Source organism: Aspergillus piperis (assembly GCF_003184755.1).
Source record: "Aspergillus piperis CBS 112811 unplaced genomic scaffold BO85scaffold_1, whole genome shotgun sequence".
NCBI lineage: Eukaryota > Fungi > Ascomycota > Eurotiomycetes > Eurotiales > Aspergillaceae > Aspergillus > Aspergillus piperis.
Window position 1 is genome coordinate 1,829,034 of NW_020291591.1, and position 21,992 is coordinate 1,851,025.

Genomic DNA, 21,992 nt, shown 5'->3' on the forward strand with positions numbered 1-21,992 from the left:
TGGGTCTCGGTTTTTGTATTAGGACCGGTTTATAGCATCTTCTTATCGAATGATAATGAACTTTGGTGTGATAGAAAGAAAGATAAAAGCGGGATGTGTTTTGGTTTTTGACGAAAGGTAAGGTCCCTGCAGGGAGCGCGTCGCGCTAATGCAGTGAACACGTGGGGTGGTAGGGATCATCGCGGGCTTTTCTTTTATTCTAATTCTGATAGTGCGTACAAAGTAGTCTACTGCTGGTGGCTATGGGAAATTGTGCGACGGGTTTATTACTAGTATTAACTGTATGCGATCGTGTCTAGATTTTACGATATAATACTTAATGTGGATGGCACAGTTTATAGTATTTATCTTACCTGGACTAAATATATTTCCCGGCTTGTACCATAAATATATATACTCGACCGAGCTTTTGGTGATTGCGACAAATAGCTACTCAGTTCTTGGACTCAATTAAAGCATATTACATATCCTCATTGAATGCTAACTCATTATTCATCATATTGTACATCAGTCATGGGGTATAAAGCGAAATATACAAATACGTAGGTCAGTGGTCCAGTCATCGTCAGCCTAGCGGAATACAGCACCATTCTCTGGCTTCCGAGCGTAGACAACGGTCACTGGTAGATAGGCATGGGTCTGATAGTCGCGAAGGGACGCGCGCATTTGAGCGAGGAACACCTGAGCTCGCTCGTATGACCATTCCAACGTGGAAGTGAGAAGACGAAGCATGAAGCCCTCTACCCCACCATGCAGCCGAAGCTGGTTCCAACGGCCCTAGACAGTGTTAGCAGTAGCAACGCCTGACAATGGACAATCGCTTACAAGTTCATGTAATTTGGGATCCGCGCTCCATCTGTCGTAGTTGTCAGCCAGAGAAACATGAAGTCAGAGGAGCAAGACCTACGCGTTCATTGGCCACTGGAACTTGTTCTCCACAACGCCAACGAAACCTGCATTACCCAGGCGTGCGGCGCTCTGTTCCCAGATTTTGAAGGTCTTGCCAAACTGCTCCCCCGCACCAATGACGGTCTGGCCCCAGAGTCGGTAGAAGTGATTTGGAGGCACGGTCCCATCATCCGCGACCGGTTCGACCGAATGCTCTACCACCTCAATGTAGCCGCCGGGTTTGAGGCAACGCCAGCATTGCCGAAAGAACTCGTCCCAATCAGGTATGCAGCCGAACAATTCCCGCACGTGAATGAAATCGAATTGGTTTTCCGCATAGGTCCACGGGAGCGTCACATCGTCAATCTCAAATACGCAGTTCGGAGGGACGAACGCAGGTTGAATCGGAGACAAGTCTACTCCGGTAACTTTGGCACTGGGATATTCATCTGCCATGTCTCTTGAGCCAAAGTCAGTACTCGGTCTATAGTTTGCATCAAACGAAGGAGATAATAGAATCACGCACGTTGCCCATATCCCGGTTCCCGTACCCACATCAAGGATTTCCTGCGATGCATTCTTAGACACTTGTCGATCCACGCTGGCCAACAGTCATGAGGCATACCTGTGGATTCGAAATGGGGGCTAGGTGTAGCTTCCCGTCGAGGGTCAGACAATACATATGATGCGCTAGATCTTGCTGTTCATTGGCAATGTCATCGTTGGGGCCCTGTAGGACAAATCGTAACCGGTCAGCCCACAGCTGTGGACAACGCTCTCAAAGCCGAACAACCCACCCAGTAGGCTCCATCGCGATACGAGTGATAGCGACGGCCATACTCATATCGATAGTCGGTGATGTAAGTGGACAAGGTGATTGTGTCATCGCCAATCAAGGAGTCCTCGCCGTACGCGGAGTCATCATCTGCGATGTTGTCCTCACCATCGCTCATGCGGTTCGACATGTCGACAGAAGAATAAAGAGGGTGTGGGGTATTTGGTTCGGTGCTGAAAGAGATCTCAGTGGTAAGGCTATGCTCGCAGCGGGAAGAGGTCATGGCGGCGATCGGGAGCCGAGATCTGAGGACGGTTGCGGAGATCTCCTCCGTACGGGGCACACGAACGGTTGGGGCAGTGCAAGGGGGTGATTATCCCATGAACCAAATGCAGAAGACCCAGCACCTTTGGAATAGGAGAGGCGGGGTTCAAATTTGGGGGATTAGTGTGGTAGTTGCGATAAGGTGAAGCTGCACAAGGAGGCAGAGAAATTCGACCGGAAAGATCGAGAAGAAAGGGGGAAAGCCATCAGGTACAACTGAAGAGAGCGGAACCTGAGTTGAGCGGTCTGCAACGCCCCGAGCTGGAGATGAAGGTTTACTGTTGATTGCAGTGTGGAACGTGTTGAGGGTGAAGCTGTTTGAACGGACAGATGGTACCTGCCCAGTGCGGTTTAGTCGCGTGGATGATCGGCTCTCGGCCGTATCGGAGGGCCTCGGGCTGCTCGGGCTCAGGGTCACCTGCCGAGGCGGTGTAATCATTCCTATGCTGTCATTGGTGGCAGATGCTGGTTTGAGTTTTGCGGCTTGCTCCTTTTCGGGCTTGTTCTCTGATTTCTTTCCGATCGGATGCGGTAGAATGCGGGTCACATGGCTTGCAGATGCACTTACTAGACTGTCTTGGGTTTAGCCTGTGCAGCTGATCCTGCACGGGTGGCTTAGTCATACTGCCGGCATTTGGCTGCAGAATCCGGCAGTGCAGCCATTCCATTGGCAGACAACGTCCAAGTTATGACGATCACCGTCTCCTTTCTGGCTGCTCTGCAGGCCTGCAACCATCTGGCAATGGGGGATGGTGCCCCTCCCACCGGCGTCTGCCTGTCCCCGCTTATCAACGCACTAATGCTGCGTTCTCGACGTCACCAACTCGAGCCCGGCTCTCCCTTGACTTCGGTCTTTCCGAACCCACTGTCACTTTTAGAGACTGTTCGACCACTCCTCTAAAATAGTCAATGATATTGTGCATAAAGTTTATGACTCGTGACAAAATGCATAGTCTACGGATGTGATGATGTCCAATTACCCACAATGTGTGGTCTACCCACCTTGGGTAATAACAGCCGCTTATCAATGGACCTAACTAGCGCACGCAATGCAACAACTTCGGCACTTGCTGCTTAATGCCGTGGTGCGTGGTTTTCCGGGACTTTTGAATTGCCCATGAATCATCTTGCAGTATCGGACAATGTGACTATTTTACGGTAATGATCACTATGCGCGGCACAACCAGAACGTGGTTCGGAGTACTTTTCCTGGTTCCACTGGGGTTCGCCTGTAAGATCCGCAGATTGGCGAAGCCTCAGTGGACAAATCACAAGAGTGTCATGAGTCGCGGAGGCCCATCATGACCCTAGCGCGCGTAGAATCTCTGATTCCGTCACGACGGATTTTCTGACATGTTCCACTCGTTCTCTCATCCTTCCAATCCACCGTACATAGTCGGGCCATATTTCTGTCAACCCACGAGCTTCTTTCTTGTACCCACTCAAGGCCTGTAGCTTTGCACACCCCAAATAACGTGATGGTTCCCCCCGAGCCGAAACTCACAACCACGGTTCTCGTGGTGGGCGCAGGTAAGGCTTTGGTAGTTGCGTTGGACTTACCCCACGAAGAAGCCATGCACTGAATATTCGGACACATAAAGCTGATTATAGCTAGGTTCAACTGGACTGGCTTTGGCTCAGGGGTTGAAAAAGGTACTATAACACCTACTAATGAAATACTCCTAGCTAAAGACTTCGTTTTAGGCTGGGATCCCTACTATCGTGGTAGAAAAACATGACAGCTTAGATGCATATGACCGTGACTGGAACATGGGCTTGCACTGGGGTGCAGGCCCCCTGCAAGCTCTCCTACCAAAAGAGCAATGGTCAAGAATCCAGTCAGTTCAAGTCGACCCTAATGAGCCCACAGCAGAAGAGGATGCTCTCAACTTCCTCAACGGACAGTCGGGAGAGGCCATGGCGTCCATACCTGCTCGCCTTTTCTATCGCTTGCGTCGTCGGAAATTACGAGGATTGATGGAACAGGGGCTGGACATCCGATATGGCAAAAAGCTCCAGGACATCCAGTATTCTGCTGATGGCGTATATGCCACCGCCATATTTGAAGATGGCTCATCAACCGCAGCGAAGATTATCGTGGGCGCGGATGGAGCTCGCTCGACGACACGGCGTGTCTTACTGGGTCCTAGCAGAGGGGATGTCCGCCGGCTTCCTTACTGCGCGACCTTCGTTCAGGCCCAGTACTCTGCAGAGCGTGCTCGATACCTACGCCAATTCCACCCTCTTTACATCGCTGGCATCAACCCTGCGGGGTATTTCTCTTTCTTTGGACTACACGACGCAACAGATCGTGAACGACCAGAAACCTGGACGTTCTTCTTCTACATATCATGGCACTCCTCCCTGCAGGAGCAGCGGGAGACAGCTGGCTGGAGCAACGCGCAAAGGCTTGAGCAAGTCAAGAAATTTGCCAAGACTTACACCGACCCCTGGAAGAGTGCGTTCGAATGGCTGCCGGATGACCAGAAAGTCTGGTACATGGGCCTGAGCGACTTTGACCCGCGGGACCAATATCATAGGTGGGATAATCGAGGGGGGCGGGTAACATTGGCCGGGGATGCAGCGCACGCCATGACATATCAGCGTGGCCAGGGCTTGAATCATTCGATCACCGACGCAGCCAATTTGGTGGAAGCGGTGCGACGAATTGTCTCTGGAGAGGCGACACAGGCTGTCGCCATTAGAGACTATGAAGATGAGATGATATCCCGTGCGGGAAGTGAAGTCGGGCTGTCTACTGTCAACACGGCAATGATGCATGACTGGCACAAGGTGCTGCAGTCACCGGTGATGACATCCGGCATGAAACGGTCCACCGAGATCAAAGCCAATTGATGCATTGTTATCACCATTTTTCATTGCTCTATGCACAGTGACCCTTTCCCACCGATATCTGCCTTAATAATACGCCTATAACATAATACCAATATACATTCCAATCTAGCAGATATAGCAACGCTTATGGGTTCCACGCCTATACATGAACCCTTAAGACTTATTTCACAAACAACCCAGCATGTGTACCAACAGGATTAACCCTTCTACCCCGCAATCGAATATCCGGTCTATCCGGATATTGTCACTCCCACGGACCAGCCTAGTTCTCCCATTCTGCAGCAACAAGCGCTACGCTAGTCTGCCGTTGCAGGAAGTGCCGTCCCACCCACATACCCATGCTGATCTCCACCAAAGTAGTCACAAGTGTCGTGGATTCGTTTAGCGACCGTTGGTTGGCCCATGAACTCCACTTTCGGAGTCGAGAAGGCTTTCTCGTCCCTATGCCATGGATCTCCCATTTCAGCCAAAAGTACATACTATGAGCATGCCAAAGAACAGAGTTAATCTGAAGATACGAATATTCCTGTGCTCAATTTATAGCAAAGTCTTCCGAAAGCATCGACATAACAGAATATAAGTTACCGGTGTAGGAGTCGATGCATTGCGTTATGGCAATCACTGTTTACCTGTAGGATTTGCAGCCAGCTGTACATGTTGGGAATGACCCCTTAGATAGTGACTGTTGGGCATGTTCCCGAAGGGATTTACTTCTACATATGGCTCTGATGTATAATGTAGTCGTTGTTAATGGAGGAAGGGTTTCCTAGTTATAACTGAGCTCTTCAAGATGACTTACTATTGTAGGCAGTTTAGTCCAAATTGACAATATACGGGTGTATGTCGTTGCGTGGCCATAGTTCTGCTCAGGTTATACTACACCTTCATGACAAAGAAAAATAGAGATGAGAATTTCATAAAAAGACGAATAACCAAAAGCCTAGAGAGATAGTTGACACTTATCTTGAAGTTCTAAGAGACCGAGAAGGAAGGGGACGAAGGAGGAAACTCTCCATCAGAATTTCGCAAATCTCCACAGCTCTTACTCCTCAACGCGAGCAAGAGTCTTCAGACACGAAAGATACTTATCCTGATGCAGGGCATCTCCACCTTTCTTATAAGCCCTGAGGACCTCAGAGTTTCTTTCCTTGATTGTATTGATCATGTACTGGATACCATCAGCAGCGAGCTCCTCCAGTGTTTTCTCATCCGCCTGCTTAGCCTCATCCTGGATTTCGTGCAGTCGCCTCAGCCAGAACATGTATCTCCATGGCGAGAACCCTGTAGGCGACCGCTGTCCGAGATCTGATTCAACGAACGCCTCACCACCCTTGCTGATGTGGCTTGGACAGTTGTTGCAATATACCTCAGAGAGCAGAAGCAAGTTGTGGTTTGCTATCTTGAGCCAAGCAACAGCGGACGGTAGCAGATGGAATACCTCCAGCTGCTTCGTACCTCGATTGACATCTTCCTCGTCAGACTCTTTCCCCGAGCGAAGTTGCAGGGGACTTTCAAACAGGGTACGGAAGATGAGCAGAGCAACTTGGCCCAGTCTATCCTTAGCGACACGCGTAGAGGCAAGCTTAGCCAGGAATGTAGCAAAATTCAGCCGGTGTGTTCCCGACATAGATGCACTGTGATTGATCCAGAAATCGGTCATATCGCCAACAAGGAAGGGGAGGTCGTTCCACAATGTACCATCGACAGTTCGTGCGATATCGATCCCGTTGACACCCCGTGAGGGTCTTGTCAATGGTCCCATTCCCTGGACGCGGAGGATGTCGAGGACTAGTCCCTCGTGCTCAGGTGAGTCGGAAGAGATAGTTCGCCCAAGCTCGTAGTACATGTACCATAGGGAATGAATGTGGCCCTCGAGAGAATCAACGCCATCTCCAATGTCGCAGTAGCGGCTGGTCACGACCCAGGTCCGGTTGCTGAAGGCTATGTCTCGGACTTCTTGGTATTCACCACGTGCGACGGCCTGTCGGGTGTCTTCTTGGTCTCTGCGAGCGTGGTCGATTGCTGCAGTAGAAGGACTGTCTCTCGGTAGAGAGCTCAGTAGGGAGTCACGGAGGTGGTCCATTTTGGAGATTGTAGACGGAAAATATAAGAGAGTGAGGAATCAAAGAAGTTGACAGAATCAGACTAAGATATGAACTATTGTAAACTTAACTCCTACGAAGGAGCAGGAGATTCTCGCCTTTGGGGAGCTCTTCTGGACCCCTGCATCTTAGGCAGCAACATAGGGCCTAACAAGGCTGACAGCCCAAGATGTGAACCTGGACTCGTGTGAATGCTGACGGGCTTAACTAGTTTCTTTGTTTCCTTGTCGATCAGCCGCCAACTAAGACAAGATTAGCTGTTGATCATGCAACCTCAGCAGGGACAGGTCACAAACCCCGCATTGCTGTGAGTAAGACGGCTTGCAGGGCTGAGTCGTATTCGGGATGTGATGAGTTGCCCTGCATACATTAGCATTGTTTGATGTTACATCCAATGTGATCAACTAGATGCTTAGCTTGAGAGCCGCTCAGATGGTCATGGGGCTAGCGAACCCTTTTCGCTGCAGTTGCACAGATGTGGCAGTCTAGTTACAGTGATAGCTACTACCAGTAATTTCAGTAGACATACTTGATTATCAAGCATGACCTCAAAGTATTTCAGCAACAATTGGATCCGGACCGGGCCGGAAGGCAAAGCACTTGGCGCATGAAGGGAATTGCATTGTGGATGAACTGCCGATGATTGTTTGTTGCCTTAGAAGACATTAGTGCTTATTCCCCTTTGATGAATTATAATTCGCTCCAGAGAAAGCTACTACCCTAATTAGAAGAAACAAGATTTATAACTTTTTCAACGAGAACTATACTTTAGTCCAAAAACTTACACACATACACATTACTGCAAGCCAATTTAGATGAAACTGCCCTGAGGCTTTCATGTTAAGGTCCTCGCAAACATATGGCAACCTTATAGCTAAATCAGTATACGCATATCAACTGAGACTATGATAGCACTTCACGTCACATGTGCCTGACGCTTACAGCGTTACATCGCATGTCCGCCCTAATCCGCAGGATTTACGCCCCAGCCCTGCCGCAAGCTACAGGGCTGTGTATGCAGGGTTCAAGGCTTGACCAATTGAGCAAACTTACTAGTCACTCTTAGCACTGAGCCCTATGCTATACCCCACTTGAAGGATATCTTCGTTGACTCGAGGATCTGGAGATCCTTCCTGCTTTGAAGAATCCCAAAGATGTAAGGCCACCCAGGACTTCACTTTCCTGCTCTCAAGTGGCTTACCGCGATCCTTCTGCGTGACTATGAAGTCCCAGTCGTATTACTAACGACTCGACTACCTCACCTAAGTAATCATACGAACTGGTAAGTCAAGGTGCTTCCTCGAACATATGAGGCATATCTTTCATTGGATAGCTTAGACTATCCCACCAGTGTCGCCTCAATGGTGACTGCTTCAGAGTGAGGATAGTATTTGTCAAATATGGCAAGAGTATCCCGAACTGCCAGAGTATATAAGACACTGTCACGGCGCTTCAATTCACAAGTATCATCTCCATCAACTCAACACAGTATCGCAATCATATCTCAGAAGAAACAAATTAGTCTTCAAAATGCAACTCACCAGCATCGCCATCATCCTCTTCGCCGCAATGGGCGCCATTGCAAACCCCATCGCGACCGAGTCGGACGACCTCCTTGCCCGGGACGCGCAGCTGAGTAAATACGGCGGAGTGAGTGCCTCTACATAATCCTCCTGATCATTATAGAGATGACACTGACATTCATGAACTGTTATAGGAATGCAGCCTTGAGCACAACACCTGCACATACCGAAAGGATGGAAAGAACCACGTCGTCAGCTGTCCTTCGGCTACGAATTTGAGGGTATGTAATCATATAAACTCTTATCGAACTCCGGGCTATTTGATGTGTGCTAATTTTGTATGCAGTGCAAGACTGATCGCCACCACTGCGAATACGATGACCACCACAAGACGGTGGATTGCCAGACTCCTGTTTGAATCAGTTATCAGCACTCTGGGCTGTTTTGAATATTTCTCTGGCTTGTCATAGGCATGAGACTTTATCGTGCCTTTCAACAATGCCGATGGTCTTGTGTCAATATGGGCTGGGGTCAGCTGTGGGTTTCTATGTTGGGATTGGTTACGTTGCTCATCAGCAATCATTGTTGTTATCGCGCTCGTTTGGTATCTAGCTAGCTCTACCTTTATCTGAAAGTTGTTCGTTCATTATAGAAAGCTTGCATCGTAGCTTAATGACTATTTGAAACTTTTGGAACGCGTAAGAGACAAAGTATTTGAAGATAGAGCAATTAAAAAGTCAAGTATCGTGTTCATCGTCATCGTCATCGTCTGAAAGACTCATCGCAGCAGCGATACATAAGCATAAACATACTTCGTAAGAGTAGTATGAACGTTGATATACTGGTCAGCCGGACAGTAAGCATAGCCAACTCAACCCAAGCTGGCCTACCATGCTATTTAGTGGACAGCAGAACAATCACACAACATCCTTCCTATAATCTATCCGCACCTCAGACGCCTCCCTCGCCTCCCCATCAGCATCCGCAAACGCTGTATCACCAAATAACTCCGCAACCTCCTCCAGAGTACTATTAGCCGTCTCAACATAGTAGAAGTATACCAATCCCGCAGAGAAAAGACAGAATCCAGCAATGACAAGGTAGAAGTATCCGTTGATACCGGCGAACGCATCCGGAGAGACCATGCCGATGATGAAGTTGAAGATCCAGTTGCTGGTGGTAGCCAGAGCCATTCCTTTACTGCGGCCGCGCAAGGGGAAGATTTCAGCTGGTAGTAGCCACGGCATTGGACCCCAGGTAAAGCCATATAGGATGTTGTAGAGCATAACGAAGGCGTATTGGCCCTTGGCGCGGACCTGGACGTCTAGGTCGGCTTCGGTGAAGGCGCAGACGATGCCGAGAAGGACTGCCATTCCGAGACCTGGTTTGATGCATAATTAGCTGGGTGTCCACATTGTATACGATGATACTAAACAATATGAAATGGGATGATATAGACTCACCTCCAAGTATGAGCAATGGCTTTCGTCCCCATCGGTCTGCTAACCACCAAGTCGAGATTGTAGCTGCAGTGTAAGGGAGTGCGTTGGCTGCAGTGTACAGAAGGGATTTACGCTCATCGAAGCCTGCGGTAGCAAGTGTGCTGGGAAGGTAAAAGGAGATGATATTGATGCCGTTGAGTTGCGCGAACATCTGCACGGTGATTCCAACGATGGTCCGCTTGCGGTATCGGGTGAACATTTCCTGTCCATGGTCAGTTTTGCACTCGATTGTCTGCCCACGACAAGCGTAAAAGAACTCACCATCCAAGACGACTTCCCTAAGTTAGTTTCGAAGATAACTGCTTCCTCGATTTCCACAAACACCTGCTGTACATGCTCCGCCTGAGTATCGCCATTGGCGTGCAGATCAGCGACCGTCTGCAAGCTTTCTTGCATGAATCCGTTCTTGGCCAGCCAACGAGGTGTCTCGGGGAGGAAGAACGACATGGCCAGCAAGACGAAAGAGAGAGCAATCTGAATAATGAATGGACCTTGCCACGACATTTCACTGGGCAGAAGGAAATTGAAACCGTAGTCTACCCAACATGAAAGCATATAACCTGCTATCTGAAAGGTATATTCGATTCCAACCATCAAACCACGCCGACGAGGGGCGGCAATCTCGGTCTGGATGATGGGTACTGTCATAGACAGAAATCCAACACCGAGACCTTGAATGGTGCGACCGGCAATGAAGGTGCCAAAGCCGGGAGCGAAGATCTGAATGAACGCACTGAAGAAGTAGATAAACCCGCCAAGACGGACGCACCGTTTGCGCCCCATCATATCGCCCAGCCGTCCTGCAAGGAGTGCACCCACTGCTGCGGATGCTTGTAGACAAGCAACAGCTATCCCGGTGATTGAAGGATCGACTCCGGTTGTTGAGCCGTCAGCACCCCCGTAGTCTTTGAAGAAGCGAGCCACAAAGGCTGGGTTGACGAGAAGACCAGACATGATTCCTATCGAAGACAGCCATCAGCAACAACACGAAGTGACATGACTATTTTATCGCCAGACAGGAGGCAATTATACCAGAGTTGTACCCAAACAGGGCATCTCCCAGACTGCCAAAACCACATGTCGCATAGAGCAATGGGGTTCCCTTGAAGGGATACCAAGCTCTCACTTTCGTCGGCTTCAGCTTTCGCTCCAGCCAGCTCTGCTGCTCTACTTCCCCAGCAGCCACAGCCTGTGCAGTGCGAGTTAAAGCGGCATTATCCGTCGGTATAGAGGACATTTTGGTAGCCATAGTTCCAGAGGAGCACCGTCAATGAGCAAGGGACAGTGCCAGGTTGAGTCCACGGTTCTGACGAATCGAGATATTTAAGCAGTTGTGGCCGTCCTTCTATTTCTACCCCAGAACATCATGTCCCGTGGGGAAGCAGACCTTTTCTCCAGGCCCTGAAAGTGGAGCTGGTTGTCGGAATTGAGCCACTCTAGTCGGCCATCCGGGGTTGGCGCGCTCGTGTTGCTTTAGCTCGGCGACCATTGTGAGTGCCGACCAGTTGCAACAAAACTCCTGTTCCGTCGAAGTGGGAATTCTTTGGTTTCAGCCAATAATTTTATCTCATGATCCCGTAGGCACGGCCGACTTCCGGGACTGAATTTAGCCTTCATATTGCAACAACGATGCCGGTTGTTAGAAGATGTAGGGGTTTTCTCACCGGTTCCGTGTGGTTTCGGTTCCGAGTCCAGCTTGGCCAGTTCCGACCCCACTCGGTTCCGAGGCATTTATTCCCCGCCGTGGGATGGTCTCCTGGTCTCAACCAACTGCCTCCTTTGGTTATGCAAATGGCTCACTTTGTGGGTACGGATAGAGTGAGCTTCTGAGACAGTCCGCCGGAACCGAGATCATAGATGGCATGACCTCCACCGTCGTACCACCCGGCCAGAAGTGCCCTGTTAAAAGCCCTGACCAATCCCTGGAATCTGGTTGATCTGTACATAATACTTGGCTAAAATGGCTCCTTCAGGAATCAATCAGGTTCGTTTCATTTTTTATGATATCTCCATCAAGAGTCGACTACTGACGTCCTCGATCGGTGACCGTACAGGCTTTCGTTTTACATCCGGGTGGCAACTTCGATTATGAAGAGCGTGTGATACCCAATCTTCAGACGGATCGCGACGTTATCGTCCAGGTTATCGTGACTGGTCTTTGTGGCTCTGATGTAAGCCTTCGTTTGCGTTCATCGTCTTCCTACTTCGGGCTGCAGCTAACATCGACCTAGATCCACTATTGGCAGCATGGCCGCATAGGACGGTATGTGGTGGAAGCCCCCATCGTCCTTGGCCATGAGTCCGCCGGCATTGTAGTGGAATGCGGAAGCAAATCAGGCTTCACTGTCGGTGATCGCGTGGCCCTGGAGCCCGGCATTGCTTGCAATACCTGCCAGCATTGCCGCGCAGGCAGATACAATCTTTGTAGCGCAATGCGTTTTGCCGCTACACCACCCTATGATGGCACCCTGGCGACCTACTACCGTCTTCCTGCAGAATGCTGCTACAAGCTGCCGGCACATGTGTCACTGCAACACGGAGCACTGGTCGAACCGCTCAGTGTGGCGGTACACAGCTGTCGCCTGGCAGGAGATATGCAGCAAAAGTCGGTCGTTGTCTTCGGCGCTGGTCCTGTTGGCTTGCTCTGCGCAGCCGTTGCACGCGCATTCGGTGCGTCAACAGTCGTGATTGTAGACATCAACTCCGACCGACTTAGCGTGGCACAAAAGTACGGAGCCACGCACACGTATAAGATGAGCGCCGATTCCCCCGAACACAATGCCGCCAGAATCTTGGAAGAATCGGAGCTGGATGCTGGAGCTCATATAGTACTGGATGCCACTGGCGCTGAGCCTTGTATGAACTGTGGTATTTCAGCCCTTGCGCAGGGTGGAACGTTTGTTCAGGTCGGCTTGGGGAAACCGAACCCCTCACTGCCGGTCGGTCAAATTTGTGATAAAGAGGCCATTTTCAGGGGGAGTTTTCGATATGGCCCAGGAGATTACCAGACAGCTATTGGGCTGCTGTCGTCGGGTCGGGTTGTACTAGAGGGCCTTGTTACCCATGAGTTTCCTTTCACACAGGCGGAAGAGGCATTCAAGAACGTCGGCAACCGACAGGGTATCAAGACTGTCATCTATGGACCCGGTGCAGATGAGAATGCAGCGAAAGCAACCACGGCATAAACCAAGCCAATCTCCTCTCATTGTTCTGTATTAGTAATCTGTAAGACGCTTTGCGTGTTAAATAGATCTGCTAGCTTCATGGATCCGCTCCGGCCCATGACATGTCCCATAGCCAGTACAGTCCATTGTCACCAAAATCATCTGAGGCGATATCTGGAACTTCCAAGGGAAAGCTAGTGTCATTCCAGTTATTCTCGAACGACCCATGCCACGAGCTCTCAGCTGGGGCGTGCTCGTGAGTATCAGGCAGCTGTTCTTGGCTGTCTCTTGCGCCGTGTGTGTCCTGGAGGCTACCATCCCTGCCAGAAGGAATAACTGATGGATAAAAACACAATCAGCGTCACTGAGCATACCATAGGGATAGAAAGATGGCATTGCGCTCACCGTTTTGAACTGATGCTAGACTCTCATTCAACCGATGCATCCTGCCATAGTCTGGCCATGTCGGCCGCCGTAATGAACTGTCGGTCTGAGTTATTGGGGCATCCAGGGGCAGTCGTAGGGTGTCTTCCACGGATATGGACGCAGATCCCGTAGATGATGTGTGCCCTTCCTGTTGACTGTTTCTTGTGACTGGAGCCAGGATGGCCTCCGATTCACGGCGAAGAATCAGAGTGACCACATTTTTCAAAACGGTCGTACTTTGTCTTGATAAAGCTGACCGTTCACCCAAAAGGCTCTGTAGACGTAAGATCCGGGTGATTGTACGCTTCGCCACTTGGGTTGAATCTGATAATGGGTCTGATAGGGCCATGACTGCCAGTACGATTGCAGCATGGAATATATTGATGGCAAGAAAGGCAACAAGATGGCTATCTGTTGCAAGTTGAGCAAGTACCGGCACTTCTGTGACGCGCGATGTCCTGAGGGCAGCATTCCACCAATGCATTGAACTTTTAACCGGCTCATTCGGGGACATGGCTTCGAACGGTGACAGCTTCTGAGCTGGCGAGCCTGTTTCAGGGTGTGAAATGGGAGATTCCGTTCCAAGCCTTGCCCCAGAAGTGGGATGACTTATTGACAGATGCCTGACTTGCCTTGCCAGCAACGGCCTGTGGAGGACAATGAGAACATTGTCGTAGGTCAATTGCAACGACAGGGATTGTAGAGCATGCGCTCTTGCACTTGGCCCACTATCAAGTTCGAAATCTCGGTCAAAATCCAGAGTCAAGTAGTCGGGCAAATTATTCTGCCACTTCTGGAGAGTCTGGGTCGCTTCTTTCACTAGTTCAATGTAAACGTCCCCGGTCAAAGCCTTAGAGGAGCCTGAAGTGCGCGAGCCGAAAATGAACTCCAGTGCCGGAGATGCCATTAGATAGAGGGTGTTTAATTCTCTTTGATAAGGAGAATAGCAGATGGCGTATCCTTGCTCCGAGCCGGGTGCAGTAAAATATGGGTTCTCCAAATTATCCGCCGGCATGCTGAGATTGCAGTCCTTATCATTAATTCCCAATGGCCGACCGTATGTGATGGAAGCAAATCGGTCCCATGTGTATATTGTCCACCATACTCGCTTCCGCTCCTCAATCTCCTCAAGCTTCCCTGTGGGAGATTCTCGATGTAAACCCGCAGCCTGGGACATCTTGATTGTTGCACCGAGCAGAGAGAACGACAAGTTTGGACGACCATGATAAACATGATGTGACCCAAATAGGATTAGAACTTGAGCTGCAGTCACCGAAGACTCGTCCATCAACTCCACGACATGCAATTCGACAAGACCCATTAGATCGGCACTCAATTTCCGCCACTTACTACTATCGGCTGCATGTGTGACGGTTCTTTGTGATCGATACCATGCGCTCATCCCCAGCATGACTGCCAATAGAAGTAAGAATGACTTTTGCGAAGGATGAGCGAACCCGTCTATGATAGACTGTAGTCTTATACGGAAGGTTGGCTCGTAGATAACGAGAGAGAACCAGTGAACTGTATCGAAATATTCCTCGATTAAAGAGTAGGTGACTTCTGTGGGAGGAAGGTGTCGACCTAAGATCGAAGTGATAGGACGTCGCTGTCCTCCGGCTACAGTGCGCCGGTTGGCAACACTTGTGCTAGTCCGGGCTCCTGGAATGGCGGAGGTGGATTGTTCATCGATGACCTGCTTATCCAGCTCGTAGATTTTTTGGGCGATACCCATTGTAGATTCGGCTTCGCCATATTCCATCAAAAACTGCGCCTGATGCATCTCCTCAGATAGCTGTGTGTCAGTTCTCTCAGTTCTGGACGTAGATGGACAGTTGCCATCTGTATATTGTGGTTCATTATCAATAATTGCTGCTGATGTCCTAGTCTGCCGCTGGCGGCTTTGCACAACCGCTTTCGCGCTAATGAGTGTTACTGAATGCAAGGTGCAGTGACCCCGAGATAGAAGTGGAAGTGTTCTTGTCATGCTCATGAGAATGGAGTGACCTACATGCGATTTTTATCCTTGGGCCTTTGGGGAACAGGGAGCTGACGACAGGTTACCTTGGCCCGTGCACATAGGGAGCAAGGTCGGAAAGGGTCGCACTGTAGATGTCAGATAAATGGGCGTCATTTTTTGTACGTTGGCAAAGAATTACTAAAGGGAAAGTATCACGCTTACCCGAGTTTTATGGCGCCGGCATCTTTCACACGCATTACTGACTCGGGTCGGTAAAGGGGAGCGGACATGGCTTGTGTTGCTTGACGAATTGGACTCATTCGAGGGTTGGAGATGTTCCCGTTGTCGATTGGACATAGTCGGAGTTTGAACTTGGGGAGAGCAGCCGTTCGACGGGACCGGGGGAAAATGTGGAGGAAGTACCCAATCTCGCAAGAATTGATGTTCATTTTGTCCGCCAGGGCTGTTTCTCCGCATCAAAGCGGCGGCGCGAATCGGGGAACATCCACGGGTCACTAAAGTTTACGGGTTCGGATAGTGAGTTGATCCGAGATGCCCCAAATCTAGTATCCATTTTCGAGCAGTTTTGTTTACCACATACATGATAGCTAATAATCCGCAAATCTGAGAAGATTACCTCTCTGCTCTAGACGCTATGAACTTGGCAATGATTAATGTGTTAGTTCTGACAACGGGGACAAAGTCATTCATCGCTTGTGGTACTGTATATATTTACTGCTACGCTATCAGCCCTCATGCAGTTACCGAGGCAAGCCGTACTATTCAACTAGTACTTCATAGGCTACTAATTCAACCATCATGGCAAGCTACAGTACTAGTCTGGATACAAAAAGAGCTTAGCTGTTCCTGATCCCTGCAACCAGCTGACTTTGTGAGTCAGGCTTTCCATCTTTGAACTAGTATTGCTAAAGTGCTACTTGCTATCAAAACCTCTTATCTCACACCGTCGTCCCACCGTCCCGATTCTATTCTAGTCAACTCAGCCCTGTCTCTCTGCACATCATGGATGATGAACCTCCCTCCTCCGATGACACGGGTGAGAAGGCCACCCATGAGCCCCCCCATTATTTCTTTTGATAACAGCGGTGACGGCCCGCTTCGGGTGCCCGGGTTTGGTGCCGTCCCTCTGGATTACGAGCTTCCATCCGACGCGCGCTTTGCCCATGGAATCGAAGAGTGGCGCCAGGCGCCAGCCGTCACGGCACGTGAGCTGGCCATGACTGCGGTCATGAATCGTCTGACCGACCGTCCAAACTGGCATGTCGATGTCTTTGATGATGTGGTCGTGGCGCGCTGGCGGCAAGACAGCACTGCCTCCGTCGCTATGAATCCCCTCTTGAGTGACCGGGCCTGGGAGTGGTGCGTGCAGGAACTACGCGACAAAGCTACCGAGTTTCAGCAAAAGGGGCATATCCGGGTGTTGGACACTGGATCTTGTGTCTGCAAGTCTGATCATGTTCCCGCACTTCAAACGGGGGAGCTAGCCGGCGAGTTCCGACGCGCAGTGAAACCGGTGCTTCGGTCCCTGATGGAATCCGGGCTGTTGGATTGGCGGTCAAGGAATAGATTAAGTATCGTCGACCCGACTTTGTTTCCGCTGGTTTATGGGCATAGCTTGGTCTTGACTGATGGTGGTCGGGTGGAGGTAGAGAATGTGCTTGGCGCGTATCAAGGTGCGACCACCCTTGCGCCTGCTCATGTCGACAAGAGGACAGATTCGGCGAACATTCAGAGGCAAATTGATGAATGGTCAAAGCCGCTATGGTGGCTGTCAGTCGATGATGAAACAGCGCCTCATTATCGATGGAGCGCGAATTATCAGGCTCTGCCATCTGAAGTGGAATTTGTTGGGGATGCAGGATCGACCCAGGTGCGCTTCACCTCATATGTCAATAATTTGCACCCTGTGCACCAGGGCCTGTACCGTGCGATTGAAACATTGGTAGGCCGGACCATACCGTTATGGAACGACTGCTTGGTCCAAGGACAGCGGGGCTGGCGCGATATCTTGAACCAGGGCCAGCTGGGGCCGGTGCCACTACGGATAATCACTTATGGAGTAGAGTGGGAGAATGAGATTCCCGAATGCCTGCTCGCCTTCCGGATTCCAAGTGAGTGGAGAAAGTCGAGGTACCGCTTTTTCCGAGAAGAGCTTTTGAACAGTGCGGGGGATAACACAGACGAGGGTCGCAAAAGATACCAACGCGCACAAAAACGACTGGGAGACTTTCAAGACGTTATAGGGAGTGAAGAAAAGAAGTTACCGCCCCCCGAGTCAGACCTCTGGCAACGCGCAAAGGAGTATCTCGAACTTCCCGAGGATGGATCAGCGACCCCTGTTCCTGCTCCGGATGATTGGCTGGAGAACACTTGGTATGCGATCGAACGCAAGGCCAAGAGAGTGGTGCGTTTTCGTCACCCGGAGCCAGGGAAGGCTTTCTCTTATGAAGAGTGGAAGACGGGGCATCACCACGAAAGAGCTGTAGTTGACATGATCCGCAAGCGGAACGACTGGCATGATATGCCCTACAAACCTGTCACGCCTCCCCACAAACCATATACTGTTCGGCTTCAGGAGGCCTTCCGTTCGCAAGGACTACAAGTAATTGTGAACATGGAGAACATTGAGCTTACCCCTGACAGCCCGGACTACAAAGGAACAGACTGGCATATGGAAGGCCAGCTTAACGAGCACCTCGTAGCTGTCGCCATCTTTGCATACGATATCGAGAATGTTACAGAACCCCACATCACCTTTCGTCAGAACACTAAGATGGACCAATGCTTTTACAGATACAGGGAGCATAAAGAAACAGGATACAGGTGGCACATACGAACGCTGCCAGCCCACAGATATGGAAAACATGCCTACTCCGATCTATATGAACTGGCACAAATCCTGGGCTATTTGAATTGGGACCTCGATACTGATAACCACACGGTGAGAACATGGCAGGATAAAGGTGTAGTCTCGGTCTCGCAAGGGCGTTTGATCGCATTTCCCAACCTTCTAGAGCACCGTGTCGAGCCCTTCTCCCTGGCTGATCGGACTCGCCCGGGGCATTTTAGAAACATCAAGCTGTATCTGGTCGACCCTCACTATCGCGTCTGCTCCACCCGAAATGTGCCGCCCCAACAGCATCACTGGTGGGCAGAAGCGGTTGGTGCGGATCTGAGCGCTGCGGGACTGCCTCAAGAGATAATCGATCAGATCATGCAAGAGACGGGCAGCTGGCCTATGGGGTTACCGGAGGCTCGGCGACACCGCCACGCATTTTTGAATGAGCACCTCTGGAATAACCTGGTTAGGATGAATGGAATGGATTGGCCATACTTTAATTGCTGAAGACAAAAGCAGAGGAACTGGTGGAAGCGGTTGCCGTGCGCGCCGCGGAGACAGCCCCTTTCAAGTGTTATAAATTCGAGTCGATGAAAGTAATGTAATTGAGATTTACAAGATTAGTTTGCAAACAACATTGCTTAGTTAAACCCTTTCTTATGTTGTGAAGCTGACATCAAAAACATGGTGTCAATGAGTCGAGAGAGCTATCTTGACAAAACCAGCTATCTTATACCCCGAGCGGAGAGATAGAGTGCCTGACTGTAACCAAATATGGTTTTCATATATATTTATTTCATTCCATTTTATATTTACTGTCTATTTGTCCCTTACTTTGTCTTTCGTCCTCCAAGATGAATAAAAGTATGAAGTGGTCTACGGCCTGAGAGTCTAGCGCCCGAAGTGGGAGTCAATAACGTGGCTAGCCCGCCGGATATATTTCAGCTTCGATCTAGTCCTAGATGCAGCATAACATTCAAATGATAAGAATATAGTACCACACCCGGAGTACTCTCGACCGTGGATGTTAAGCATAATGGGATGTTCCTGTTGTTGGGTCTCGTCACTTGTTCTTCAGGTTGTCAACCCCGCACTTTGTTAATGCACAGGGGTCAATCAAGAATGAGAAGGTCACGGTGCCGCGCGTATCTCAGCGGAACTTCGCCGATCGTCCGAGGCGTCGGAGAAATATCCTGGTTGACGTGACGAATTTCGATATCCGGGGCCTGGGGTAAAATGATGATCTGGGGAAATAGAGAAATGCGGGGCGCAGGTTTATCATTCCATGTGTTGAGCTGCGAGAACCTTTCATTTTCCTGGAGAGCTGAAGAAGCCTCTACTCTTGATGCAGTTTGATATCTAAAGGCGCGGTCTACTACCCGTTGGCGACCATGAACAAACCTCAGGGCCAAGTGCTCTGTATATTGATGACCATAACATGCGGAATCTCATACCTTCTCTATGGCTATGACCAGGGGTTCATGTCAGGCGTGCTGTATGCTGTCATCGCCTACCTCGAAATATGGTTCTGACTGGCGTGCAGACTCGCCGAGGATTACCTTCAGACAATGGACCAGCCATCAACCTTTATGCAAGGACTACTGTCTAGTCTTTACACGCTAGGATGCTTTTTTGGTTGCGTCGGCAGTATATCATTCAGCGAGAAGATTGGTCGGAAGAAGCCTATATTAATCGGCACAGTCCTGATCTCGATCGGCGCAGTCATTCAAACAGCCGCATACTCGCCAGCTCAATTTATCGTCGGAAGAATCGTGTCTGGGATGGGAACCGGACTGAACACGTCTGTGATCCCAGTATGGCAGGCTGAGACCCTTCCAGCTAAAAAGCGAGAGCGATTCGGAGCCATCCAGTACGTGTTAGTTTGCACAGGCACCACCATCAGCTACTGGATGGCGTATGCTCTGTCCTATTCCGCAAATAGTGTTTTCCAATGGCGCTTCCTGGTCGCAGCACAGCTTGTGTTTGCGGTGCTGATAATGTGCCTTGGTAGGTACCTCATGTATACTTTAAACAACCTTGCCTGGCACACAGCTGATAGTCTGTGTAGTTCCATTGATGCCGGAGTCTCCTAGATGGCACTTCGTTCACGGCTACCGAGACAAAGCCTTGTATACACTGATGAGAATGCATGGGACATCGGATGAACAGCAGAGCGAAGTCCAAGCAGAGGTCCATTTGATCCAGCAAGCTGTGGAGCTTGAAGCCAGACATGGAGCGACTAAATGGGTGGATCTATTTAAGAATGAGCCACGCACGCAAAATTTCCGACGCCTCATGCTAGGGTGGTGGTAAGTCTCGCTTATCAGTCACTGCGGGATATTTCGGCTGATTAGATGCATCATATGCAGGTTGATGTTCATGGTGATGTGGTCCGGCGTCTGCAGCATCGGCTATTACATTTCATACCTCTTCGAAGTCTCCGTCGGTCTCAGCCATAATTTATCCCTGCTCCTTTCCGGGTTCAACGGTCTCTGGTATCTGTTATCAGCATTTATCCCATTCTTTGTGATCAATCATCTCGGCAAGCGGCGGTGTATGATGATTAGCGCTGCTGGCATGGGCTGCTGTTTCCTGACAATGTCACTAACGATCCGGTCGGGCACGTTTGCAGCCTCGATTGTCTGCATTATTGCCTTCTTCCTGTACTACACCTTCTTCGCACTGGGATATCTGGCAATACCCTGGTTGTACAATGCCGAAATCATGCCTCTTCATCTGCGATCCCAGGGGACAGCTCTGACGACCTCCTCGAATTGGATTTGGAACTTCGCCACCGTCATGATGACTCCCTCGCTGATGAGCCAGCAGGGCTGGAAGGGGTACCTGGTATTTACGGTGTTTAATTTCTGCTTTGTGCCGGTGATTTACCTGCTATATCCGGAGACTACCGGCCGACGGCTCGAGGAGATCGACGCGATATTCTATGGGACTTCGGTCTTGGTAGCCCGAACAGAGTGGGCCGACAAAGGCCGGTTTGAAGCCAACCCGCTAGGAGGAGTCATCCAGGGGCTAGAACCTTCGCAGAAGGAAACACAACACCACGTGGAGTACGTCAGCTCAAACTCGGAGAATTGCCAGCAGGTGGAACAATGTCTTTGAGTCACCATGTTGGTTTGGGCATCTCTCAACTGTTATGGAGGGTTGTGTATTTTATCTGCTTATCGGCTGGGAGCAGAGGGAACGGATTACCCAGATGCAGCGTCATTATGCAGATGTATACTCCGTACTGCGTAATGTCCTGTTAACTCCGTGACTTAAAATCCGAAATATAGGCCCCATAACTTGATTGATTGCTAATTCAGGGTAAAACCAGATCCACCGGATTGGTTGTCAGCGTTTTGTCAGGTGAACGATCGTTAGACCCACAGTCGGCGAAACGGGATTTCCAACGCCGACTGCTGGAAATAGATGATAACTAAGACTCATAAGCCTTTCAGACTATGAGCCCCTCGGGGCAACCAAAAGAATCCAGCCAGTAGGGAGGCAGTTTGAGATGTGCCTGACCATGGCATTCGCTGGATCCGTGTCGGTTCGCCCAAAGCCGAATGCCGATGGGGTCCCCGGCGGCTAAGCTTGCGCCCGCAATTCCAA

The 21,992-nt window shown here is 50.1% G+C and overlaps 9 protein-coding genes across 9 annotated transcripts; 5 read left to right on the plus strand and 4 right to left on the minus strand.

Moving 5' to 3' along the window:
• Nucleotides 1-457: 457 nt before the first annotated feature.
• On the minus strand, nucleotides 458-2,271 carry BO85DRAFT_387182 (class I SAM-dependent methyltransferase). Its single transcript, XM_025656659.1, has 6 exons — nucleotides 1,686-2,271; nucleotides 1,514-1,618; nucleotides 1,415-1,455; nucleotides 908-1,348; nucleotides 826-856; nucleotides 458-777 (listed from the first exon to the last, which is right to left on the minus strand). Exons 1-6 carry the CDS (start codon nucleotides 1,944-1,946, stop codon nucleotides 571-573), a joined length of 1,086 nt encoding a protein of 361 aa, XP_025521063.1. The 5' UTR covers nucleotides 1,947-2,271; the 3' UTR covers nucleotides 458-570.
• A 1,191-nt stretch (nucleotides 2,272-3,462) lies between these two features.
• On the plus strand, nucleotides 3,463-4,904 carry BO85DRAFT_387183 (FAD-dependent oxidoreductase; the record flags this gene model as incomplete). The annotated part of the gene is made up of 3 exons (XM_025656660.1): nucleotides 3,463-3,517; nucleotides 3,603-3,640; nucleotides 3,692-4,904. 3 exons carry the CDS (start codon nucleotides 3,466-3,468, stop codon nucleotides 4,841-4,843), a joined length of 1,242 nt encoding a protein of 413 aa, XP_025521064.1. The 3' UTR covers nucleotides 4,844-4,904.
• Nucleotides 4,905-5,603: 699 nt separating this feature from the next.
• Nucleotides 5,604-7,367, minus strand: BO85DRAFT_19013 (DUF3632 domain-containing protein). The gene is made up of 2 exons (XM_025654426.1): nucleotides 7,242-7,367; nucleotides 5,604-7,187 (listed from the first exon to the last, which is right to left on the minus strand). Exon 2 carries the CDS (start codon nucleotides 6,924-6,926, stop codon nucleotides 5,886-5,888), a length of 1,041 nt encoding a protein of 346 aa, XP_025521065.1. The 5' UTR covers nucleotides 6,927-7,187; nucleotides 7,242-7,367; the 3' UTR covers nucleotides 5,604-5,885.
• Nucleotides 7,368-8,112: 745 nt separating this feature from the next.
• BO85DRAFT_465083 (uncharacterized protein) lies at nucleotides 8,113-9,151 on the plus strand. The gene is made up of 4 exons (XM_025662024.1): nucleotides 8,113-8,227; nucleotides 8,284-8,595; nucleotides 8,663-8,749; nucleotides 8,815-9,151. Exons 2-4 carry the CDS (start codon nucleotides 8,476-8,478, stop codon nucleotides 8,884-8,886), a joined length of 279 nt encoding a protein of 92 aa, XP_025521066.1. The 5' UTR covers nucleotides 8,113-8,227; nucleotides 8,284-8,475; the 3' UTR covers nucleotides 8,887-9,151.
• A 48-nt stretch (nucleotides 9,152-9,199) lies between these two features.
• On the minus strand, nucleotides 9,200-11,219 carry BO85DRAFT_387192 (sugar porter family MFS transporter; the record flags this gene model as incomplete). The annotated part of the gene is made up of 4 exons (XM_025656661.1): nucleotides 9,200-9,849; nucleotides 9,932-10,172; nucleotides 10,232-10,929; nucleotides 11,003-11,219. The coding sequence occupies 4 exons, from the start codon at nucleotides 11,217-11,219 to the stop codon at nucleotides 9,386-9,388; spliced, it is 1,620 nt and encodes a 539-aa protein (XP_025521067.1). The 3' UTR covers nucleotides 9,200-9,385.
• Nucleotides 11,220-11,774: 555 nt separating this feature from the next.
• BO85DRAFT_465085 (NAD(P)-dependent alcohol dehydrogenase) lies at nucleotides 11,775-13,174 on the plus strand. The gene is made up of 3 exons (XM_025662025.1): nucleotides 11,775-11,954; nucleotides 12,025-12,141; nucleotides 12,202-13,174. The coding sequence occupies exons 1-3, from the start codon at nucleotides 11,931-11,933 to the stop codon at nucleotides 13,153-13,155; spliced, it is 1,095 nt and encodes a 364-aa protein (XP_025521068.1). The 5' UTR covers nucleotides 11,775-11,930; the 3' UTR covers nucleotides 13,156-13,174.
• A 57-nt stretch (nucleotides 13,175-13,231) lies between these two features.
• Nucleotides 13,232-15,969, minus strand: BO85DRAFT_483003 (fungal specific transcription factor domain-containing protein; the record flags this gene model as incomplete). The annotated part of the gene is made up of 4 exons (XM_025663132.1): nucleotides 13,232-13,470; nucleotides 13,540-15,482; nucleotides 15,625-15,666; nucleotides 15,743-15,969. The coding sequence occupies 4 exons, from the start codon at nucleotides 15,967-15,969 to the stop codon at nucleotides 13,232-13,234; spliced, it is 2,451 nt and encodes an 816-aa protein (XP_025521069.1).
• Nucleotides 15,970-16,534: 565 nt separating this feature from the next.
• Nucleotides 16,535-18,997, plus strand: BO85DRAFT_444490 (DUF4246 domain-containing protein). Its single transcript, XM_025659024.1, has one exon. The coding sequence runs from the start codon at nucleotides 16,593-16,595 to the stop codon at nucleotides 18,885-18,887; it is 2,295 nt and encodes a 764-aa protein (XP_025521070.1). The 5' UTR covers nucleotides 16,535-16,592; the 3' UTR covers nucleotides 18,888-18,997.
• Nucleotides 18,998-19,771: 774 nt separating this feature from the next.
• BO85DRAFT_494839 (sugar transporter) lies at nucleotides 19,772-21,605 on the plus strand (the record flags this gene model as incomplete). Its single annotated transcript, XM_025663876.1, has 4 exons — nucleotides 19,772-19,875; nucleotides 19,924-20,387; nucleotides 20,449-20,689; nucleotides 20,750-21,605. The coding sequence occupies 4 exons, from the start codon at nucleotides 19,772-19,774 to the stop codon at nucleotides 21,498-21,500; spliced, it is 1,560 nt and encodes a 519-aa protein (XP_025521071.1). The 3' UTR covers nucleotides 21,501-21,605.
• Nucleotides 21,606-21,992: the final 387 nt, after the last annotated feature.

Excerpts from the sequence above, each read along its gene's own strand:
- BO85DRAFT_465083 (XM_025662024.1), top strand. The coding sequence starts at position 8,476 with ATGCAACTCACCAGCATCGCCATCATCCTCTTCGCCGCAATGGGCGCC. Across the intron at positions 8,596-8,662 it reads AGCTGAGTAAATACGGCGGA|GAATGCAGCCTTGAGCACAA; the intron begins GTGAGTGCCTCT and ends GAACTGTTATAG. Across the intron at positions 8,750-8,814 it reads CTTCGGCTACGAATTTGAGG|TGCAAGACTGATCGCCACCA; the intron begins GTATGTAATCAT and ends TTTTGTATGCAG.
- BO85DRAFT_387182 (XM_025656659.1), bottom strand. The coding sequence starts at position 1,946 with ATGACCTCTTCCCGCTGCGAGCATAGCCTTACCACTGAGATCTCTTTC. Across the intron at positions 1,619-1,685 it reads ATCGCGATGGAGCCTACTGG|GGCCCCAACGATGACATTGC; the intron begins GTGGGTTGTTCG and ends TTTGTCCTACAG. Across the intron at positions 1,349-1,414 it reads GGAACCGGGATATGGGCAAC|AGACATGGCAGATGAATATC; the intron begins GTGCGTGATTCT and ends CTTTGGCTCAAG.
- BO85DRAFT_444490 (XM_025659024.1), top strand. The coding sequence starts at position 16,593 with ATGAGCCCCCCCATTATTTCTTTTGATAACAGCGGTGACGGCCCGCTT.
- BO85DRAFT_465085 (XM_025662025.1), top strand. The coding sequence starts at position 11,931 with ATGGCTCCTTCAGGAATCAATCAG. Across the intron at positions 11,955-12,024 it reads CTCCTTCAGGAATCAATCAG|GCTTTCGTTTTACATCCGGG; the intron begins GTTCGTTTCATT and ends GTGACCGTACAG. Across the intron at positions 12,142-12,201 it reads CTGGTCTTTGTGGCTCTGAT|ATCCACTATTGGCAGCATGG; the intron begins GTAAGCCTTCGT and ends ACATCGACCTAG.
- BO85DRAFT_19013 (XM_025654426.1), bottom strand. The coding sequence starts at position 6,926 with ATGGACCACCTCCGTGACTCCCTACTGAGCTCTCTACCGAGAGACAGT.